This window comes from Erythrolamprus reginae, chromosome 2 (genome assembly GCF_031021105.1).
Source record: "Erythrolamprus reginae isolate rEryReg1 chromosome 2, rEryReg1.hap1, whole genome shotgun sequence".
Taxonomy (NCBI): Eukaryota; Metazoa; Chordata; class Lepidosauria; order Squamata; family Dipsadidae; genus Erythrolamprus; species Erythrolamprus reginae.
The window spans coordinates 16,645,830-16,665,518 of NC_091951.1; the positions used below are offsets into that span (position 1 = coordinate 16,645,830).

At 39.3% G+C, this 19,689-nt stretch overlaps 1 protein-coding gene across 1 annotated transcript in view; it reads left to right on the forward strand.

Moving 5' to 3' along the window:
• Positions 1 to 19,079, forward strand: part of LOC139159193 (vomeronasal type-2 receptor 26-like) — a 27,822-nt gene extending 8,743 nt beyond the window's left edge. Inside the window, exons 4-6 of the mRNA XM_070736546.1 lie at positions 3,113 to 3,320; positions 17,508 to 17,633; positions 18,184 to 19,079. Coding sequence (XP_070592647.1) covers positions 3,113 to 3,320; positions 17,508 to 17,633; positions 18,184 to 19,079 — 1,230 coding nt within the window. The remainder of the gene's footprint in view (positions 1 to 3,112; positions 3,321 to 17,507; positions 17,634 to 18,183) is intronic.
• Positions 19,080 to 19,689: the final 610 nt, after the last annotated feature.

A 19,689-nucleotide genomic window follows, 5' to 3' on the forward strand; every position in this document is an offset into this window, starting at 1 on the left:
TGGCACTTTGGCAGTTCAAATCCCTAGCACCTTCTAGATGGTTTTCAAGGGCAACTTCATGTAGACCCTGTTGCAATAATCCAATTGAGAGGTGACTAAGAAATGGGTGACCATCAGCAAACTGTTCCAGTCCAGGAGCAGAGACTGTTGGAATGCAAGACAAAGATGGTGACAACCCTATAAAGTAGACTGACCCAGGAAAATTACTTCACAGGAAGATTAAAATTAGGCTTTACTGAGATAGATTACAACTCTGCTTTTTCCCCCCTGTCACAAGAGCAGCAGAGGTAGTATTCACTTACTTTCCCTGCCAGTTTGCAAATTTGAGCATGTGCACGTGATGAACATAGTGAACATAGAATGACATAATGCCGGAGCAGGTGAGCAGGCCCACCCACAGGCATAGTTCCCTCTAAGCTGAGCAGTGAGCAATCGCTCACTTAAAAATCATCATCAACTCAGAGTTTTCCAAACCTGCCCAGAAGCTGAGAGGGAAAGAGTGAGAGGGAAGGAGAGAGAGGAAGAGAGAGAAACAGATAGAAAAAAGAGAGGAAGGAAAAGAGAAAAAAAGAATGGGAGTAAGGAAGAGAGAAAGAAAATCAAAATCTAGTTTGAAACTAGCTCAACTATTTAAGTGGCATTTTGCTGTTGATAGAGTTGCCCTATTATGAGCTCACTGTTATAGACACACAGTACAGTATTTTATTTTGAAATTCTCTGAGGCAAAACAGGGTGGGTTTTTTATTTGTTTGTTTGTTTGTCTGTCTGTCTGTCTGACTGTCTGTCTGTCTATCTACCTACCTACCTACCTACTTATTTATTTATTTATTTATTTATTTATTATTTCTGTGCCGTCCAGTCCCGAAGGGACTGACGCTCAGACACTATATTTTCCGCCCACCCCTCAAAAAAATTAGAGGGAACACTGCCCACAAGTCACTGCTACCACTTCATCCAAACTGCCAAACACCACTCCTGAAGAGCACATATACTCCAGGGAATCAGCGAAGAGTTGGCCTAGATCTTTTCTTAATCCTATTTCCCATGGTTTCAGGAACGCTTCTGACCTCTTAGTTTACCCAATAGTTTCTGAAGGTTGCTTCAAGATATATCTCTAACTGCATTCCTCTTTAGAGTTACTTTAAGGGAAATCCAAGAGTAATGCCAACAAACTGGGGGCCACTCTATTCTCCAGAGCACCAGAGGGCAGGACGAGGAACAACGGCTGGAAGCTGACCAAGGAGAGATTCAACCTAGAAGTTAGGAAGAACTTCTTGACAGTCAGAGCGATCAACCAGTGGAACAACCTGCCTGTGGAGGTTGTGAACTCCCCAACTCTGGACACTTTCAAGAGGAGATTGGACTGCCATTTGGCTGGGGTGCTTTAGGATTCCTGCTCAAGCAGGCAGTTGGACTTGATGACCTGCATGGTCCCTTTCAACTCTAACAATAAATAAAATAAATAAATAAACTATAGATTGAACTACTTCCTCTATTAGCAACTCCCCAAGATGACTAGACAAGTCTTGGAACAAAGCAATCCAAGAAGCTATGAAAGGAACAGAGTCATATTCTCAGCCCTTCCAGCCATATCACACACCCAGGATTCAGACCATGCAGGCTATTTCTTTATTGCATGGCCACATTCACATGTATGTCTGAAAGTACAAATCTTCTACTTTCCTTTACACACTGGGAATATACTGTAAGAAGGATCCCTTTTGAATCTCTTCTCATTAAGCAGATGTGGATTTCAACTTCTCTTATCTGCACATTCCCAGGCATCAACACTTCACTCTGTTTCTCAGCATTTTCCCAGTGTACTTTTACATGTTTATCCTGGGATCTCCAGACCCATTTCAATAGTGGGGAAATCACTTATTTCCTTTGAATTGCAGGTGAAATTTGTGTACAAAGTATTGGCCATGGACTTCTTTTGCACCTGTTAATAATAATAATAATAATAATAATAATAATAATAATAATAACAACAACAACAACAACAACAACAACAACAACAGAGTTGGAAGGGACCTTGGAGGTCTCCTAGTCCAACCCCCTGCTTAGGCAGGAAACCCTACACTACTTCAGACAGATGGTTATCCAACATCTGCTTAAAAACTTCCAGTGTTGGGGCATTCATAATGTCTGGAGGCAAGCTGTTCCACTGATCAACCATCCTAAATGGTCTTTAGTTCATTCTCTTCCATCCTACACACAGAAGAGATGGAGGTGGAGCTATTCTGCTAAAGAGGTTGCATGGGGTGGGGTGGGGGATCCCACACAAGCAAGGATCAATGGAAAATTGGATGTATCTTTTCAGTGCAGGAAATTCAGAACATTGATGATGATATCCAGGTGGGTGGACAGTGCCTCCCATCACTGCTGCTACCGGTTCTTTCAAACTGGTGCAAACCTGTAGATTGCCACCACTGATCTTAGTAAAACTAAGCTAAGCTAAAATTAGGAACCTGGGTGCAGTGATTGGCACATTAGTACATATATAAAGAATTGATTTGAGTTCTTTCTTTGTATATTGTTTGTTTTGCCTGTGGCCTGCTGTGACAGAATCTACCATATTACTTGGATGATTAACAGTTGAGAAAAAGTTCTCTTTTATTAATGTTTTTAATGTATATAATAACTACAATACAGAGTAAAATAAAATATTAAAAGAAAGCAAGAAAAAAAAATTAAAATACAAGAGAGAGGATCCTTATTCATTCCTAGTTCAGAAATAATTAGAAGTTACCAGAAATATCAAATAAATAAATATTACCTGATCAAATGGTCCCACTTTATACTCCTTCTTTTTGTACTTTACAGTCTTGACTTTAATTCATTTCAGAATGTAACAAGGCTTCCTTTTTCTCCATCTTTGAAATCCCCCACCCCCAAAAAATATATTCTTCACTTTATTGACCAGCTACTTTGTAAATCTAGTAATTTCTTGTATCAGCTGCTCCTTGTCCAATTTTCTTGATTTCCTGATTTATATTTGTATATTTCCCAAATTTGGAAAATGAATCTGAAACCTTCATTCTTCCCAAAGGGGCCTTAGAATAGAAATCTGTTATTCTGCTAAACATTCCCATTTTCTCTTCTATCCTAGCTTCATCCCTTCCTTGGAAACTCTGAGTTCTATAATAGATCCATAGCTGGAGTGTATCTGGATGAGAAGGGAGACCTGACAGCAGATCTGGACATTGTTGACTGGCTATTTCACAATAGGTCAATTCATAGAAAGATGTTTGGCAGCTTAGAAAAACAGAGATCCCTGAATTTCAATTTACTGGTTAATCCAAAGAGTGTGGCAGAGATGGATCAGCTGAACAAGGTGGGGAACATCCTCCTATAGACACATCAGAGTCTTTACTTTGATATAAAACTGTCTGGCAGAAATATATCCTTAACTACTTCAGGAAATTATTCATAGGTCTTCTGTGAAAGTAAGTATATTTGAGCCATGGTAGTTTATTTTATTATTTTATTTTATTTTATTTTATTTTATTTTATTTTATTTTATTTTATTTTATTTTATTTTATTTTATTTTATTTTATTTTATTTTATTTTATTTTATTTTATTTTATTTTATTTTATTTTATTTTATTTTATTTTATTTTATTTTATTTTATTTTATTTTATTTTATTTTATTTTATTTTATTATTTTATTATTTTATTTTATTTTTAATTTATTTTGTTTTGTTTTATTATTTTATTTTATTTTGTTTTATTTATTTATTTTGTCCAATACACAATGAGAGTTTTAGCATATATACACATAGTAAAATACATGATGAAGGTTATAGAGGAGATACTCCTAGTAAAATATATCTAAGAAAGAATAGAATAGAAGATATAGTAATAGAACAGTAATAGAACTGCACTCAGAACACAGAGGAACAGGAGGGAAAAATAGTGCTCTTTTATAGTTTGTATTTTGAATTGAAGCAGGAGGGGATATTACTGGCTGTAAAGGGAAATTCTATTGGCTGATTGTGTTTTTGAATACAGGGAGGAGGGGGACTAGACTGGGAAGTATAAAAGGTTGAGAAAAACCATTTTAAACTGCACTCAGAACACAGAGGAACAGGAGGGAAAAATAGTGCTCTTTTATAGTTGGTATTTTGAATTGAAGCAGGAGGGGATATTACTGGCTGTAAAGGGAAATTCTATTGGCTGATTGTGTTTTTGAATACAGGGAGGAGGGGGACTAGACTGGGAAGTATAAAAGGTTGAGAAAAACCATTTTAAACTGCACTCAGAACACAGAGGAACAGGAGGGAAAAATAGTGCTCTTTTATAGTTGGTATTTTGAATTGAAGCAGGAGGGGATATTACTGGCTGTAAAGGGAAATTCTATTGGCTGATTGTGTTTTTGAATACAGGGAGGAGGGGGACTAGACTGGGAAGTATAAAAGGTTGAGAAAAACCATTTTAAACTGCACTCAGAACAAAGAGGAACAGGAGGGAAAAATAGTGCTCTTTTATAGTTGGTATTTTGAATTGAAGCAGGAGGGGATATTACTGGCTGTAAAGGGAAATTCTATTGGCTGATTGTGTTTTTGAATACAGGGAGGAGGGGGACTAGACTGGGAAGTATAAAAGGTTGAGAAAAACCATTTTAAACTGCACTCAGAACACAGAGGAACAGGAGGGAAAAATAGTGCTCTTTTATAGTTGGTATTTTGAATTGAAGCAGGAGGGATATTACTGGCTGTAAAGGGAAATTCTATTGGCTGATTGTGTTTTTGAATACAGGGAGGAGGGGGACTAGACTGGGAAGTATAAAAGGTTGAGAAAAACCATTTTAAACTGCACTCAGAACACAGAGGAACAGGAGGGAAAAAATAGTGCTCTTTTATAGTTGGTATTTTGAATTGAAGCAGGAGGGATATTACTGGCTGTAAAGGGAAAATTCTATTGGCTGATTGTGTCTTTTGAATACAGGGAGGAGGGGGACTAGACTGGGAAGTATAAAAGGTTGAGAAAAACATTTTAAACTGCACTCAGAACACAGAGGAACAGGAGGGAAAAATAGTGCTCTTTTATAGTTGGTATTTTGAATTGAAGCAGGAGGGGATATTACTGGCTGTAAAGGGAAATTCTATTGGCCTGATTGTGTTTTTGAATACAGGGAGGAGGGGGACTAGACTGGGAAGTATAAAAGGTTGAGAAAAACCATTTTTAGAATTCTGCACTCAGAACACAGAGGAACAGGAGGGAAAAATAGTGCTCTTTTATAGTTGGTATTTTGAATTGAAGCAGGAGGGGATATTACTGGCTGTAAAGGGAAATTCTATTGGCTGATTGTGTTTTTGAATACAGGGAGGAGGGGGGACTAGACTGGGAAGTATAAAAGGTTGAGAAAAACCATTTTAAACTGCACTCAGAACACAGAGGAACAGGAGGGAAAAATAGTGCTCTTTTATAGTTGGTATTTTGAATTGAAGCAGGAGGGGATATTACTGGCTGTAAAGGGAAATTCTATTGGCTGATTGTGTTTTTGAATACAGGGAGGAGGGGGGACTAGACTGGGAAGTATAAAAGGTTGAGAAAAACCATTTAAACTGCACTCAGAACACAGAGGAACAGGAGGGAAAAATAGTGCTCTTTTATAGTTGGTATTTTGAATTGAAGCAGGAGGGGATATTACTGGCTGTAAAGGGAAATTCTATTGGCTGATTGTGTTTTTGAATACAGGGAGGAGGGGGACTAGACTGGGAAGTATAAAAGGTGAGAAAAACCATTTTAAACTGCACTCAGAACACAGAGGAACAGGAGGGAAAAATAGTGCTCTTTTATAGTTGGTATTTTGAATTGAAGCAGGAGGGGATATTACTGGCTGTAAAGGGAAATTCTATTGGCTGATTGTGTTTTTGGAGGGAGGAGGGGGGACTAGACTGGAAGTATAAAAGGTTGAGAAAAACCATTTTAAACTGCACTCAGAACACAGAGGAACAGGAGGGAAAAATAGTGCTCTTTTATAGTTGGTATTTTGAATTGAAGCAGGAGGGGATATTACTAGAGCTGTAAAGGGAAATTCTATCTGGCTGATTGTGTTTTTGAATACAGGGAGGAGGGGGACTAGACTGGGAAGTATAAAAGGTTGAGAAAAACCATTTTAAACTGCACTCAGAACACAGAGGAACAGGAGGGAAAAATAGTGCTCTTTAATAGTTGGTATTTTGAATTGAAGCAGGAGGGGATATTACTGGCTGTAAAGGGAAATTCTATTGGCTGATTGTGTTTTTGAATACAGGGAGGGAGGGGGACTAGACTGGGAAGTATAAAAGGTTGAGAAAAAACCATTTTAAACTGCACTCAGAACACAGAGGAACAGGAGGGAAAAATAGTGCTCTTTTATAGTTGGTATTTTGAATTGAAGCAGGAGGGGATATTACTGGCTGTAAAGGGAAATTCTATTGGCTGATTGTGTTTTTGAATACAGGGAGGAGGGGGACTAGACTGGGAAGTATAAAAGGTTGAGAAAAACCATTTTAAACTGCACTCAGAACACAGAGGAACAGGAGGGAAAAATAGTGCTCTTTTATAGTTGGTATTTTGAATTGAAGCAGGAGGGGATATTACTGGCTGTAAAGGAAATTCTATTGGCTGATTGTGTTTTTGAATACAGGGAGGAGGGGGACTAGACTGGGAAGTATAAAAGGTTGAGAAAAACCATTTTAAACTGCACTCAGAACACAGAGGAACAGGAGGGAAAAATAGTGCTCTTTTATAGTTGGTATTTTGAATTGAAGCAGGAGGGGATATTACTGGCTGTAAAGGGAAATTCTATTGGCTGATTGTGTTTTTGAATACAGGGAGGAGGGGGACTAGACTGGGAAGTATAAAAGGTTGAGAAAAACCATTTTAAACTGCACTCAGAACACAGAGGAACAGGAGGGAAAAATAGTGCTCTTTTATAGTTGGTATTTTGAATTGAAGCAGGAGGGGATATTACTGGCTGTAAAGGGAAATTCTATTGGCTGATTGTGTTTTTGAATACAGGGAGGAGGGGGGACTAGACTGGGAAGTATAAAAGGTTGAGAAAAACCATTTTAAACTGCACTCAGAACACAGAGGAACAGGAGGGAAAAATAGTGCTCTTTTATAGTTGGTATTTTGAATTGAAGCAGGAGGGGATATTACTGGCTGTAAAGGGAAATTCTATTGGCTGATTGTGTTTTTGAATACAGGGAGGAGGGGGACTAGACTGGGAAGTATAAAAGGTTGGAGAAAAAACCATTTTTAAACTGCACTCAGAACACAGAGGAACAGGAGGGAAAAATAGTGCTCTTTTATAGTTGGTATTTTGAATTGAAGCAGGAGGGGATATTACTGGCTGTAAAGGGAAATTCTATTGGCTGATTGTGTTTTTGAATACAGGGAGGAGGGGGGACTAGACTGGGAAGTATAAAAGGTTGAGAAAAACCATTTTAACTGCACTCAGAACACAGAGGAACAGGAGGGAAAAATAGTGCTCTTTTATAGTTGGTATTTTGAATTGAAGCAGGAGGGGATATTACTGGCTGTAAAGGGAAATTCTATTGGCTGATTGTGTTTTTTGAATACAGGGAGGAGGGGGACTAGACTGGGAAGTATAAAAGGTTGAGAAAAACCATTTTAAACTGCACTCAGAACACAGAGGAACAGGAGGGAAAAATAGTGCTCTTTTATAGTTGGTATTTTGAATTGAAGCAGGAGGGGATATTTACTGGCTGTAAAGGGAAATTCTATTGGCTGATTGTGTTTTTGAATACAGGGAGGAGGGGGACTAGACTGGGAAGTATAAAAGGTTGAGAAAAACCATTTTAAACTGCACTCAGAACACAGAGGAACAGGAGGGAAAAATAGTGCTCTTTTATAGTTGGTATTTTGAATTGAAGCAGGAGGGGATATTACTGGCTGTAAAGGGAAATTCTATTGGCTGATTGTGTTTTTGAATACAGGGAGGAGGGGGACTAGACTGGGAAGTATAAAAGGTTGAGAAAAACCATTTTAAACTGCACTCAGAACACAGAGGAACAGGAGGGAAAAATAGTGCTCTTTTATAGTTGGTATTTTGAATTGAAGCAGGAGGGGATATTACTGGCTGTAAAGGGAAATTCTATTGGCTGATTGTGTTTTTGAATACAGGGAGGAGGGGGACTAGACTGGGAAGTATAAAAGGTTGAGAAAAACCATTTTAAACTGCACTCAGAACACAGAGGAACAGGAGGGAAAAATAGTGCTCTTTTATAGTTGGTATTTTGAATTGAAGCAGGAGGGGATAATTACTGGCTGTAAAGGGAAATTCTATTGGCTGATTGTGTTTTTGAATACAGGGAGGAGGGGGACTAGACTGGGAAGTATAAAAGGTTGAGAAAACCATTTTAAACTGCACTCAGAACACAGAGGAACAGGAGGGAAAAATAGTGCTCTTTTATAGTTGGTATTTTGAATTGAAGCAGGAGGGGATATTACTGGCTGTAAAGGGAAATTCTATTGGCTGATTGTGTTTTTGAATACAGGGAGGAGGGGGACTAGACTGGGAAGTATAAAAGGTTGAGAAAAACCATTTTAAACTGCACTCAGAACACAGAGGAACAGGAGGGAAAAATAGTGCTCTTTTATAGTTGGTATTTTGAATTGAAGCAGGAGGGGATATTACTGGCTGTAAAGGGAAATTCTATTGGCTGATTTGTGTTTTTTGAATACAGGGAGGAGGGGGACTAGACTGGGAAGTATAAAAGGTTGAGAAAAACCATTTTAAACTGCACTCAGAACACAGAGGAACAGGAGGAAAAATAGTGCTCTTTTATAGTTGGTATTTTGAATTGAAGCAGGAGGGGATATTACTGGCTGTAAAGGGAAATTCTATTGGCTGATTGTGTTTTTGAATACAGGGAGGAGGGGGACTAGACTGGGAAGTATAAAAGGTTGAGAAAAACCATTTTAAACTGCACTCAGAACACAGAGGAACAGGAGGGAAAAATAGTGCTCTTTTATAGTTGGTATTTTGAATTGAAGCAGGAGGGGATATTACTGGCTGTAAAGGGAAATTCTATTGGCTGATTGTGTTTTTGAATACAGGGAGGAGGGGGACTAGACTGGGAAGTATAAAAGGTTGAGAAAAACCATTTTAAACTGCACTCAGAACACAGAGGAACAGGAGGGAAAAATAGTGCTCTTTTATAGTTGGTATTTTGAATTGAAGCAGGAGGGGATATTACTGGCTGTAAAGGGAAATTCTATTGGCTGATTGTGTTTTTGAATACAGGGAGAAGGGGGGACTAGACTGCGAAGTATAAAAGGTTGAGAAAAACCATTTTAAACTGCACTCAGAACACAGAGGAACAGGAGGGAAAAATAGTGCTCTTTTATAGTTGGTATTTTGAATTGAAGCAGGAGGGGATATTACTGGCTGTAAAGGGAAATTCTATTGGCTGATTGTGTTTTTGAATACAGGGAGGAGGGGGACTAGACTGGGAAGTATAAAAGGTTGAGAAAAACCATTTTAAACTGCACTCAGAACACAGAGGAACAGGAGGGAAAAATAGTGCTCTTTTATAGTTGGTATTTTGAATTGAAGCAGGAGGGGATATTACTGGCTGTAAAGGGAAATTCTATTGGCTGATTGTGTTTTTGAATACAGGGAGGAGGGGGACTAGACTGGGAAGTATAAAAGGTTGAGAAAAACCATTTTAAACTGCACTCAGAACACAGAGGAACAGGAGGGAAAAATAGTGCTCTTTTATAGTTGGTATTTTGAATTGAAGCAGGAGGGGATATTACTGGCTGTAAAGGGAAATTCTATTGGCTGATTGTGTTTTTGAATACAGGGAGGAGGGGGACTAGACTGGGAAGTATAAAAGGTTGAGAAAAACCATTTTAAACTGCACTCAGAACACAGAGGAACAGGAGGGAAAAATAGTGCTCTTTTATAGTTGGTATTTTGAATTGAAGCAGGAGGGGATATTACTGGCTGTAAAGGGAAATTCTATTGGCTGATTGTGTTTTTGAATACAGGGAGGAGGGGGACTAGACTGGGAAGTATAAAAGGTTGAGAAAAACCATTTTAAACTGCACTCAGAACACAGAGGAACAGGAGGGAAAAATAGTGCTCTTTTATAGTTGGTATTTTGAATTGAAGCAGGAGGGGATATTACTGGCTGTAAAGGGAAATTCTATTGGCTGATTGTGTTTTTGAATACAGGGAGGAGGGGGACTAGACTGGGAAGTATAAAAGGTTGAGAAAAACCATTTTAAACTGCACTCAGAACACAGAGGAACAGGAGGGAAAAATAGTGCTCTTTTATAGTTGGTATTTTGAATTGAAGCAGGAGGGGATATTACTGGCTGTAAAGGGAAATTCTATTGGCTGATTGTGTTTTTGAATACAGGGAGGAGGGGGACTAGACTGGGAAGTATAAAAGGTTGAGAAAAACCATTTTAAACTGCACTCAGAACACAGAGGAACAGGAGGGAAAAATAGTGCTCTTTTATAGTTGGTATTTTGAATTGAAGCAGGAGGGGATATTACTGGCTGTAAAGGGAAATTCTATTGGCTGATTGTGTTTTTGAATACAGGGAGGAGGGGGACTAGACTGGGAAGTATAAAAGGTTGAGAAAAACCATTTTAAACTGCACTCAGAACACAGAGGAACAGGAGGGAAAAATAGTGCTCTTTTATAGTTGGTATTTTGAATTGAAGCAGGAGGGGATATTACTGGCTGTAAAGGGAAATTCTATTGGCTGATTGTGTTTTTGAATACAGGGAGGAGGGGGACTAGACTGGGAAGTATAAAAGGTTGAGAAAAACCATTTTAAACTGCACTCAGAACACAGAGGAACAGGAGGGAAAAATAGTGCTCTTTTATAGTTGGTATTTTGAATTGAAGCAGGAGGGGATATTACTGGCTGTAAAGGGAAATTCTATTGGCTGATTGTGTTTTTGAATACAGGGAGGAGGGGGACTAGACTGGGAAGTATAAAAGGTTGAGAAAAACCATTTTAAACTGCACTCAGAACACAGAGGAACAGGAGGGAAAAATAGTGCTCTTTTATAGTTGGTATTTTGAATTGAAGCAGGAGGGGATATTACTGGCTGTAAAGGGAAATTCTATTGGCTGATTGTGTTTTTGAATACAGGGAGGAGGGGGACTAGACTGGGAAGTATAAAAGGTTGAGAAAAACCATTTTAAACTGCACTCAGAACACAGAGGAACAGGAGGGAAAAATAGTGCTCTTTTATAGTTGGTATTTTGAATTGAAGCAGGAGGGGATATTACTGGCTGTAAAGGGAAATTCTATTGGCTGATTGTGTTTTTGAATACAGGGAGGAGGGGGACTAGACTGGGAAGTATAAAAGGTTGAGAAAAACCATTTTAAACTGCACTCAGAACACAGAGGAACAGGAGGGAAAAATAGTGCTCTTTTATAGTTGGTATTTTGAATTGAAGCAGGAGGGGATATTACTGGCTGTAAAGGGAAATTCTATTGGCTGATTGTGTTTTTGAATACAGGGAGGAGGGGGACTAGACTGGGAAGTATAAAAGGTTGAGAAAAACCATTTTAAACTGCACTCAGAACACAGAGGAACAGGAGGGAAAAATAGTGCTCTTTTATAGTTGGTATTTTGAATTGAAGCAGGAGGGGATATTACTGGCTGTAAAGGGAAATTCTATTGGCTGATTGTGTTTTTGAATACAGGGAGGAGGGGGACTAGACTGGGAAGTATAAAAGGTTGAGAAAAACCATTTTAAACTGCACTCAGAACACAGAGGAACAGGAGGGAAAAATAGTGCTCTTTTATAGTTGGTATTTTGAATTGAAGCAGGAGGGGATATTACTGGCTGTAAAGGGAAATTCTATTGGCTGATTGTGTTTTTGAATACAGGGAGGAGGGGGACTAGACTGGGAAGTATAAAAGGTTGAGAAAAACCATTTTAAACTGCACTCAGAACACAGAGGAACAGGAGGGAAAAATAGTGGCCCGCGCGCCTGGTGGCGCGCGAATCATATAACTATAAACAAAAATCAGCAAAGTTTGGTAGCAATAGGGGTTCATTTTCTAAGTACCTGTATTTCAATACATTGTTAAGATGATTGGCTTGGTGCAGTGTAACACTTGTTTGGCTGTTGTGTTCCGTAATACCTTGTGGAACTTGGGGTACTGCCCTCTTTGTATTAGGACATCTAGGTTAGATGGCGAGATCTCTAGATTGCACTCCTTAGTTTGTAGCTTGCAGGCAGAAGTGGAAAGATTGTTCCAGCCAAGTGCTGTAATGCAGCCATGTGTGCAGCCTCCACTTCCACAACGCCCCCCAAGGAGGAGGAGGGCTGTTTGGACAACTGTTGGTTCAGGAAGATTACGTGCAGTTGAACAAAAACATAACAATTTTGGTCTCTCTGTATCCAATTCCTATAATGTTCTTGCGGATTTAAATAGTAAGGATGTTGTAGATATTAGCAAGGCCCCTCAGGCGGAGAATGAGGGGATGTTCAAAGGAGAATTTGTTGTAAATGAGGAGCATAGTGTCACCAAACCAAGTCCAGTTAGTAGAAATAAAGAGAGGACACATGTTCTTGTGGGTGACTCGATTGTCAGAGGAGTTGATTTGGGACAGAGGAAGGATGTGGTGAAGGTGATGAGGTGTCTTCCAGGAGCCACTGCCCACAGGGACAGGAGGCGGATTACAAACATTGTCAAGGCTGAGAGTAAAGCTAATAAAGTTGATGTGGTGGTGCATCTTGGCACAAACGATTTGTCCCAGAGAAATGTTAATGTAGTAAAAAGAGATTTTCAATGTCTAAGTGTGGAGCTGGGTAAAATAACTGATTCAGTGACTTTCTCAGAGGTGTTACCGGTTTGTGGCCAGGAGGGTAAAACAAGTTGTATCAGAGAGTTTAATGTGTGGTTAAGGCAGTGGTGTAAAGCTGAAGGTTTTGGTTATGTAAGTCATGATGTCAGTAGGTGGTCTAATAGGGAGTTGTTTAAGAGGGATGGTTTGCATCCATCATACAGAGGTACCCAGGTGCTCGGTGAGGAATTCAGAACTTTTTTGGACAGGCATTTAAACTAGGTAAAGGGGACAGAGATGTACCAGATGTGGAGGATTTCTGTCCCCGACCAATGAGGATAAATCAGTTTCTGGAAGCTTATGAAAAGGGAGCTGTAAATAAAATAGATGTAGTTGTTGATGATAAGGGGCAAACTAATAATGAAAATAATGTTCTTCGGGTAATGTACATGAATGCTCGAAGCTTGAGCAACAAGCTCTGTGAGTTAATGGCCATAATATCTAGAGATAATTTGGATCTGGTTGCCATAACTGAGACATGGTTTAAGGATTCTAATGAATGGGAAATATCCATTCCAGGATATACACTGTATAGGAAGGATAGAATAGAGAGAAGGGGAGGTGGAGTAGCCATTTATGTTAAAGAAAGTCTAAAAACAATACTAATTCAAAATACATGTAAAGATCTGGAGACCCTCTGGATTTGCATGCAAAATAAAGACGGTTCTGTCATTAGAATTGGGGTGATCTATAGGCCTCCAGGGCAATCTGAGGAACATGACAACAAGATGGTGGATGAGATTACCCTAATGGCAGTAAAGGGAGATATTGTGGTTATGCCTGATGTTGACTGGAATATCCCCAGTGCCCTTACATGCAAAAGTAAGAATATAGTAGAGGCCTTTACAGGAGCAGCTCTGGCACAGCTAGTTAAGACACCAACTAGAGGGGAGAATATTCTAGATTTAGTTTTTACAAATGGGAATTGGGTTTCAGAGGTCAAGGTGGGAGAAAATTTAGGTTGCAGTGACCATCTATGTTTGTGGTTTGATGTAAAAACTGATTGTGAGCAATCCTATACTGCAACCAAAGTATTGGATTTCAGAAAAACAAATTTTAATGCAATGGGGGAATATTTAAATAATGAATTAAAGGGGAGGGATAATATGGCAGGAGCGAGCACCCAGTGGACTGTATTAAAAAAGGCCATCTTAAAAGCCACAAGACTTTATGTAAAGCAAGTAACTAAAGGTAAAAGGAAGAAGAAACCGCTTTGGTTTAGCAATGATGTAAGGGCTATAGTCAATGAAAAAAAGGCAGCCTATAGGAGGTATAAAGAGTCTGGAAGTATAGCTGATAGAGAGGTGTATAAAATGAGACAGAAGGAGGCGAAACAGATAATATATGCTGCTAAAGCCTCAAAAGAGGAAGAAATAGCAAAATCTGTAAAGAAGGGGGATAAAACCTTCTTCAGATATATTAGTGATAGGAAGAAGAAAAACTGCAGCATCACAAAGCTTAGTACCGGGAATAATACATGCATTGATGGGAATAAGGAGATCGCTGACCATTTCAATAGCTACTTCTGTTCAGTTTTCTCAAAAGACACCTTACAAAATAATACTATAGAGGGATATAGCATTGCTTCCAGCTGTACGGATTCAGCTCCAGTGATCTTAGAAGCCGATGTCTTAGAAGAACTTGAAAGATTAAAGATAAATAAGGCAATGGGTCCAGATGGCATCCACCCCAGAGCTCTTAAAGAACTCAGATCTGTCATTGCTACCCCCCTGACTGATTTGTTTAACCAATCCCTGTTAACAGGAGATGTTCCTGAGGATTGGAGAATGGCCAGTGTTGTGCCTATCCACAAGAAGGGCAGTAGAGAAGAAGCTGGTAATACAGGCCAGTTAGCTTGACATCAGTTGTAGTTAAAATGATGGAGACTCTACTCAAAAAGAGGATAAATCAGCATCTAAAAAACAATAACTTATTGGACCCAAATCAGCATGGCTTTACTGAAGGCAAATCGTGTCAGACTAATCTCATTGAGTTCTTTGACTATGTCACAAAGGTGTTGGATCAAGGTGGTGCCGTGGATATTGCCTATCTGGACTTCAGCAAAGCCTTTGATACGGTTCCACATAAAGAGCTGATAGATAAATTAGTGAAGATTGGACTTAATCCCTGGATAGTTCAGTGGATTTCAAGCTGGCTGAAGCATAGACATCAGAGAGTTATTGTTAATGGCGAGTATTCTGAGCAGAGTCAGGTTACAAGCGGTGTGCCACAAGGGTCTGTTCTGGGTCCTATTCTTTTTAATATGTTTGTGAGTGACATAGGGGAAGGTTTGGTAGGGAAAGTTTGCCTATTTGCCGATGACTCTAAAGTGTGCAATAGGGTTGATATTCCTGGAGGGGTCTGTAATATGGTAAATGATTTAGCGTTACTAGATAAATGGTCAAAGCAATGGAAACTGCAGTTTAATGTTTCCAAATGTAAAATAATGCACTTGGGGAAAAGGAATCCTCAATCTGAGTATTGCATTGGCAGTTCTGTGTTAGCAAAAACTTCAGAAGAGAAGGATTTAGGGGTAGTGATTTCTGACAGTCTCAAAATGGGTGAGCAGTGTGGTCGGGCGGTAGGAAAGGCAAGTAGGATGCTTGGCTGCATAGCTAGAGGTATAACAAGCAGGAAGAGGGAGATTGTGATCCCCTTATATAGAGCGCTGGTGAGACCACATTTGGAGTACTGTGTTCAGTTCTGGAGACCTCACCTACAAAAAGATATTGACAAAATTGAACGGGTCCAAAGACGGGCTACAAAATGGTGGAAGGTCTTAAGTATAAAACGTATCAGGAAAGACTTAATGAACTCAATCTGTATAGTCTGGAAGACAGAAGGAAAAGGGGGGACATGATCGAAACATTTAAATATGTTAAAGGATTAAATAGGGTTCAGGAGGGAAGTGTTTTTAACAGGAAAGTGAACACAAGAACAAGGGGACACAATCTGAAGTTAGTTGGGGGAAAGATCAAAGGCAACATGAGAAAAAATTATTTTACTGAAAGAGTAGTAGATCCTTGGAACAAACTTCCAGCAGACGTGGTTGGTAAATCCACAGTAACTGAATTTAAACATGCCTGGGATAAACATATATCCATTGTAAGATAAAATACAGGAAATAGTATAAGGGCAGACTAGATGGACCATGAGGTCTTTTTCTGCCATCAGTCTTCTATGTTTCTATGTTTCTAACATATCAATGAAAGAATAGAAGAAGAGATATAGGAATAGAAGAAAGGTATAGGAGATATAGGAGAGCAATAGGACAGGGGACGGGAGGCACTCTAGTGCACTTGTACTCCCTCCTTACTGACCTCTTAGGAATCTGGATAAGTCAACCGTAAATAATCTAAGGATAAAGTGTTGGGGGTTTGGGGATGACACTATGGAGTCCGGTAATGAGTTCCACGCTTCGACAACTCTGTTACTGAAATCATATTTTTTACAGTCACGTTTGGAGCGGTTAATATTAAGTTTAAATCAGTTGTGTGCTCTTGTGTTGTTGTGGTTGAAGCTGAAGTAGTCGCCGACAGGCAGGACGTTGCAGCATATGTTCTTGCGGGCAACACTTAGATCTTGTTTAAGGCGTCTTAGTTCTAAGCTTTCTAGGCCCAGGATTGAAAGTCTAGTCTCGTAGGGTATTCTATTTCGAGTGGAGGAATGAAGGGCTCTTCTGGTGAAGTATCTTTGGACATTTTCAAGAGTGTTAATGTCTGAGATGCGATATGGGTTCCAAACAGATGAGCTGTATTCGAGGATGGGTCTGGCAAAAGTTTTGTAGTGTGAGATTGCCAGAGCAGAAGCTACGTAGGATTAGGTTTACAACTCTTGAAGCCTTCTTGGTTATGTTTATTTTCCCAAAGGAAAAAGAATGTATTAAATTTTACCTTGAGAAATTTAGTACGTAAATTTAGAACCTAGGCTAAAAATTGAAGTGTACAAAAATTACTGTAGAAAGGAAAAAGAAAAGAATAGAACAGAATTCTTTATTGGCCAAGGAATTTGTCTTGGTGCATATGCTCTCAGTATACATAAAAGAAAATATAGATTTGTCAAGAATCATGTGGTACAACACTTAATGATTGTCATAGGAGTCAAATAAGCAATGAAGAAACAATCAATGTTAATAAAAATCTTAAGATACAAGCAACAAGTTACAGCCATACAGTCCTAAGTGGGAGGAAAAGGATGATAGGAATCATGAGAAAAAACTAGTAGAAATAGAAGTGCAGACTTAGTAAATAGTTTGACAGTGTTGAGGGAATTATTTGTTTAGCAGAGTGATGATGTTCTGGAAAAAAAACTGTTCTTACATCTAGTTGTCATGGTGTGCAGTGCTCTGTAGTGATGTTTTGAGGGTAGGAATTGAAACAATTTGTGTCCTGTATGTGAGGGGTCAGTAAATATTTTCACCACCCTCTTTTTGACTCATGCAGTATACAGGTTCTCAATGGAAGGCATGCTGGCAGCAATTGTTTTTTCTGCAGTGCAAAGGGAAGCAACATGCCAACAAGGGGTTGTGAATGTAATTATACAGACTTCACGTTTAGGAAAACTGACTCTTAAACTGGCGATCAGCAACCCCTTCCTCTTCTGCCCCTTCCTGGAAATTAAATAACTCATTTTCTGGATGGTCTTCCTCCCTCTGTCCAGCCACTGCCCCCTTCCAGATGTGTAGAAAGTTGCCATCCTGGATTCATGAAGGTGGCTCAGGAAGGGAAACCAATCTGCTGCTATGACTGTCTTCCCTGTCCTGAAGGAACCATCTCCACCATGAAAGGTAGGTGGCACTTTCAAATAATATTTCAAATCAATTTCTATTTTCCACATTTTCCTTAAAAATCAGAAGTTCTAAAAAGTCCTCAAAATACCTGCCCAATAGGAAGCTGGCATGAATGAGAGGGACAGGAAACCCCAGACACTAAAATCAGAATTAAATCTGGAAATGACTTTTTAAAAAATGACTTCAAGATCAACTTGTCATTGATGACAAATGACTGATTTCATCAGAAATATAGGTGTCCTTTCAAAATGATCAGATTTGGAAAACACCATCGAGACCAAGAGTTCACTCCCTTTCTCATTCGAGGAAGCCAAATTAAGCTTCTTTCACAGTTGAGTGCCCAGGCAAATACTTAAACAGATTGTTTTAGTGTTATAGAAAACAATAAATTTTAAGGTAGGTGTTACTCTTGCTCTCTTACTCTGGCTTTCAGGAAGAGATTGGACTGCCATTTGTCAGAAATGGTGCAGGGTCTCCTGCAAGGTCCCTTCCAACTCTGTTCATCTATTAAATCTGTTAAAGTTAAATGTTACTCTCTTTTTTTTAGACACAAAAGAATGCAGCAAATGTTCAGCAGATCAACATCCAAACAACAACCGAGATTGCTGTATCGTCAAGATTAAGACTTTTCTCTCTTATCAAGAAAAATTGGGGATTATCCTGGCTTCCATTGCCTCGTTCCTCTCTTTAATTGCATGCTTTGTCTTGGGAACTTTCATCAAATTCCAAGAAACTCCCATAGTCAAAGCCAACAATCGGGAGCTCTCTTATATCCTTCTTGTTTGTCTCCTGCTTTCATTCTTCACCCCCTTCCTGTTCATTGGCCAGCCAAGAAGAGTCACATGTCTTCTACGTCAAATGGCCTTCAGCATCATCTTCTCTGTTGTCATTTCTGCTGTCTTGGCAAAGACCATCACAGTGGTGCTAGCCTTCTGGGCCACAAAACCAGGGAATAATGTTCAGAGATGGCTTGGAAAGAGTTTTGCCAACTCCATTATTTTTTGTTGCTCTGGTCTCCAAGTTGTCTTCTGCAGCATCTGGTTGGCTGCTTTTCCCCCTTTCCCTGAATCTGACATGCACTCACAATCTGCTGAAATAATTCTACAGTGCAATGAAGGTTCTGTTGCCATGTTCTATGGTGCCCTTGGCTACATGGGCTTTCTGGCTTCTGTCTGCTTCACAGTGGCTTTTCTGGCCAGGAATCTTCCTGGGGCCTTCAATGAAGCCAAGTTGATCACTTTCAGCATGCTGGTCTTTTGCAGTGTCTGGGTGTCCTTTGTCCCCACGTACTTGAGCATCAAAGGGAAGTACATGGTGGCCACACAGGTCTTCTCCATCTTGGCCTCCAGTGCTGGACTTTTGTGCTGCATCTTCATGCCCAAGTGTTTTGTTATTTTGCTAAGACCAGATCTGAATACAAAAGAACATGTGATGTCAAAATAGAATAGAAAAGTCAGCTTTGGATAGGTTTGTCCTAAAATATCAATTAGTAATTCTGTCAAAATTATTACTAATAATAATAATCACATTTTAATGTCCCTCCCATCAATCCTGCCCAGGAAAACCAATACTTTTCAAGTCATGTTAGAAAAGATCTAGTACTTTCAATTAATATGATTTCCCACTCCCCTTTTTTCTTTGCAACTGACAGTTATTATGTCAAGGTCCCAGAGCCTTAATGGATTGAGTTTTCAACTGGAGTTTTGCCTGCCAGCAGAGAATTGAAGACCAATGCTCTTTCAGGGCTTCTTTCTCCACCCAGCACCTGTGCCTCTTTATGATCATCATTCAAAGTCTGGGGAAGATGAAGGATGCTGGGGAGCAAAACATTTCCAGATAGAAATAAAGTTGAGTTAAGCTCTTAATTAGGCCACCTCCACTAGTTCTATCAATTTCTCCATTCTTTTTCAATTGTGGGAATTTATATAGTATATCTTTCCATTTTTGTGCATAATGCATTCTCATTGCTGTCAATACCTAAACAATATTGAGACTTCATTGATATACAATATAAAGTCCCTATTTTTTTTAACGTTTCTGGTCCATGAAACCT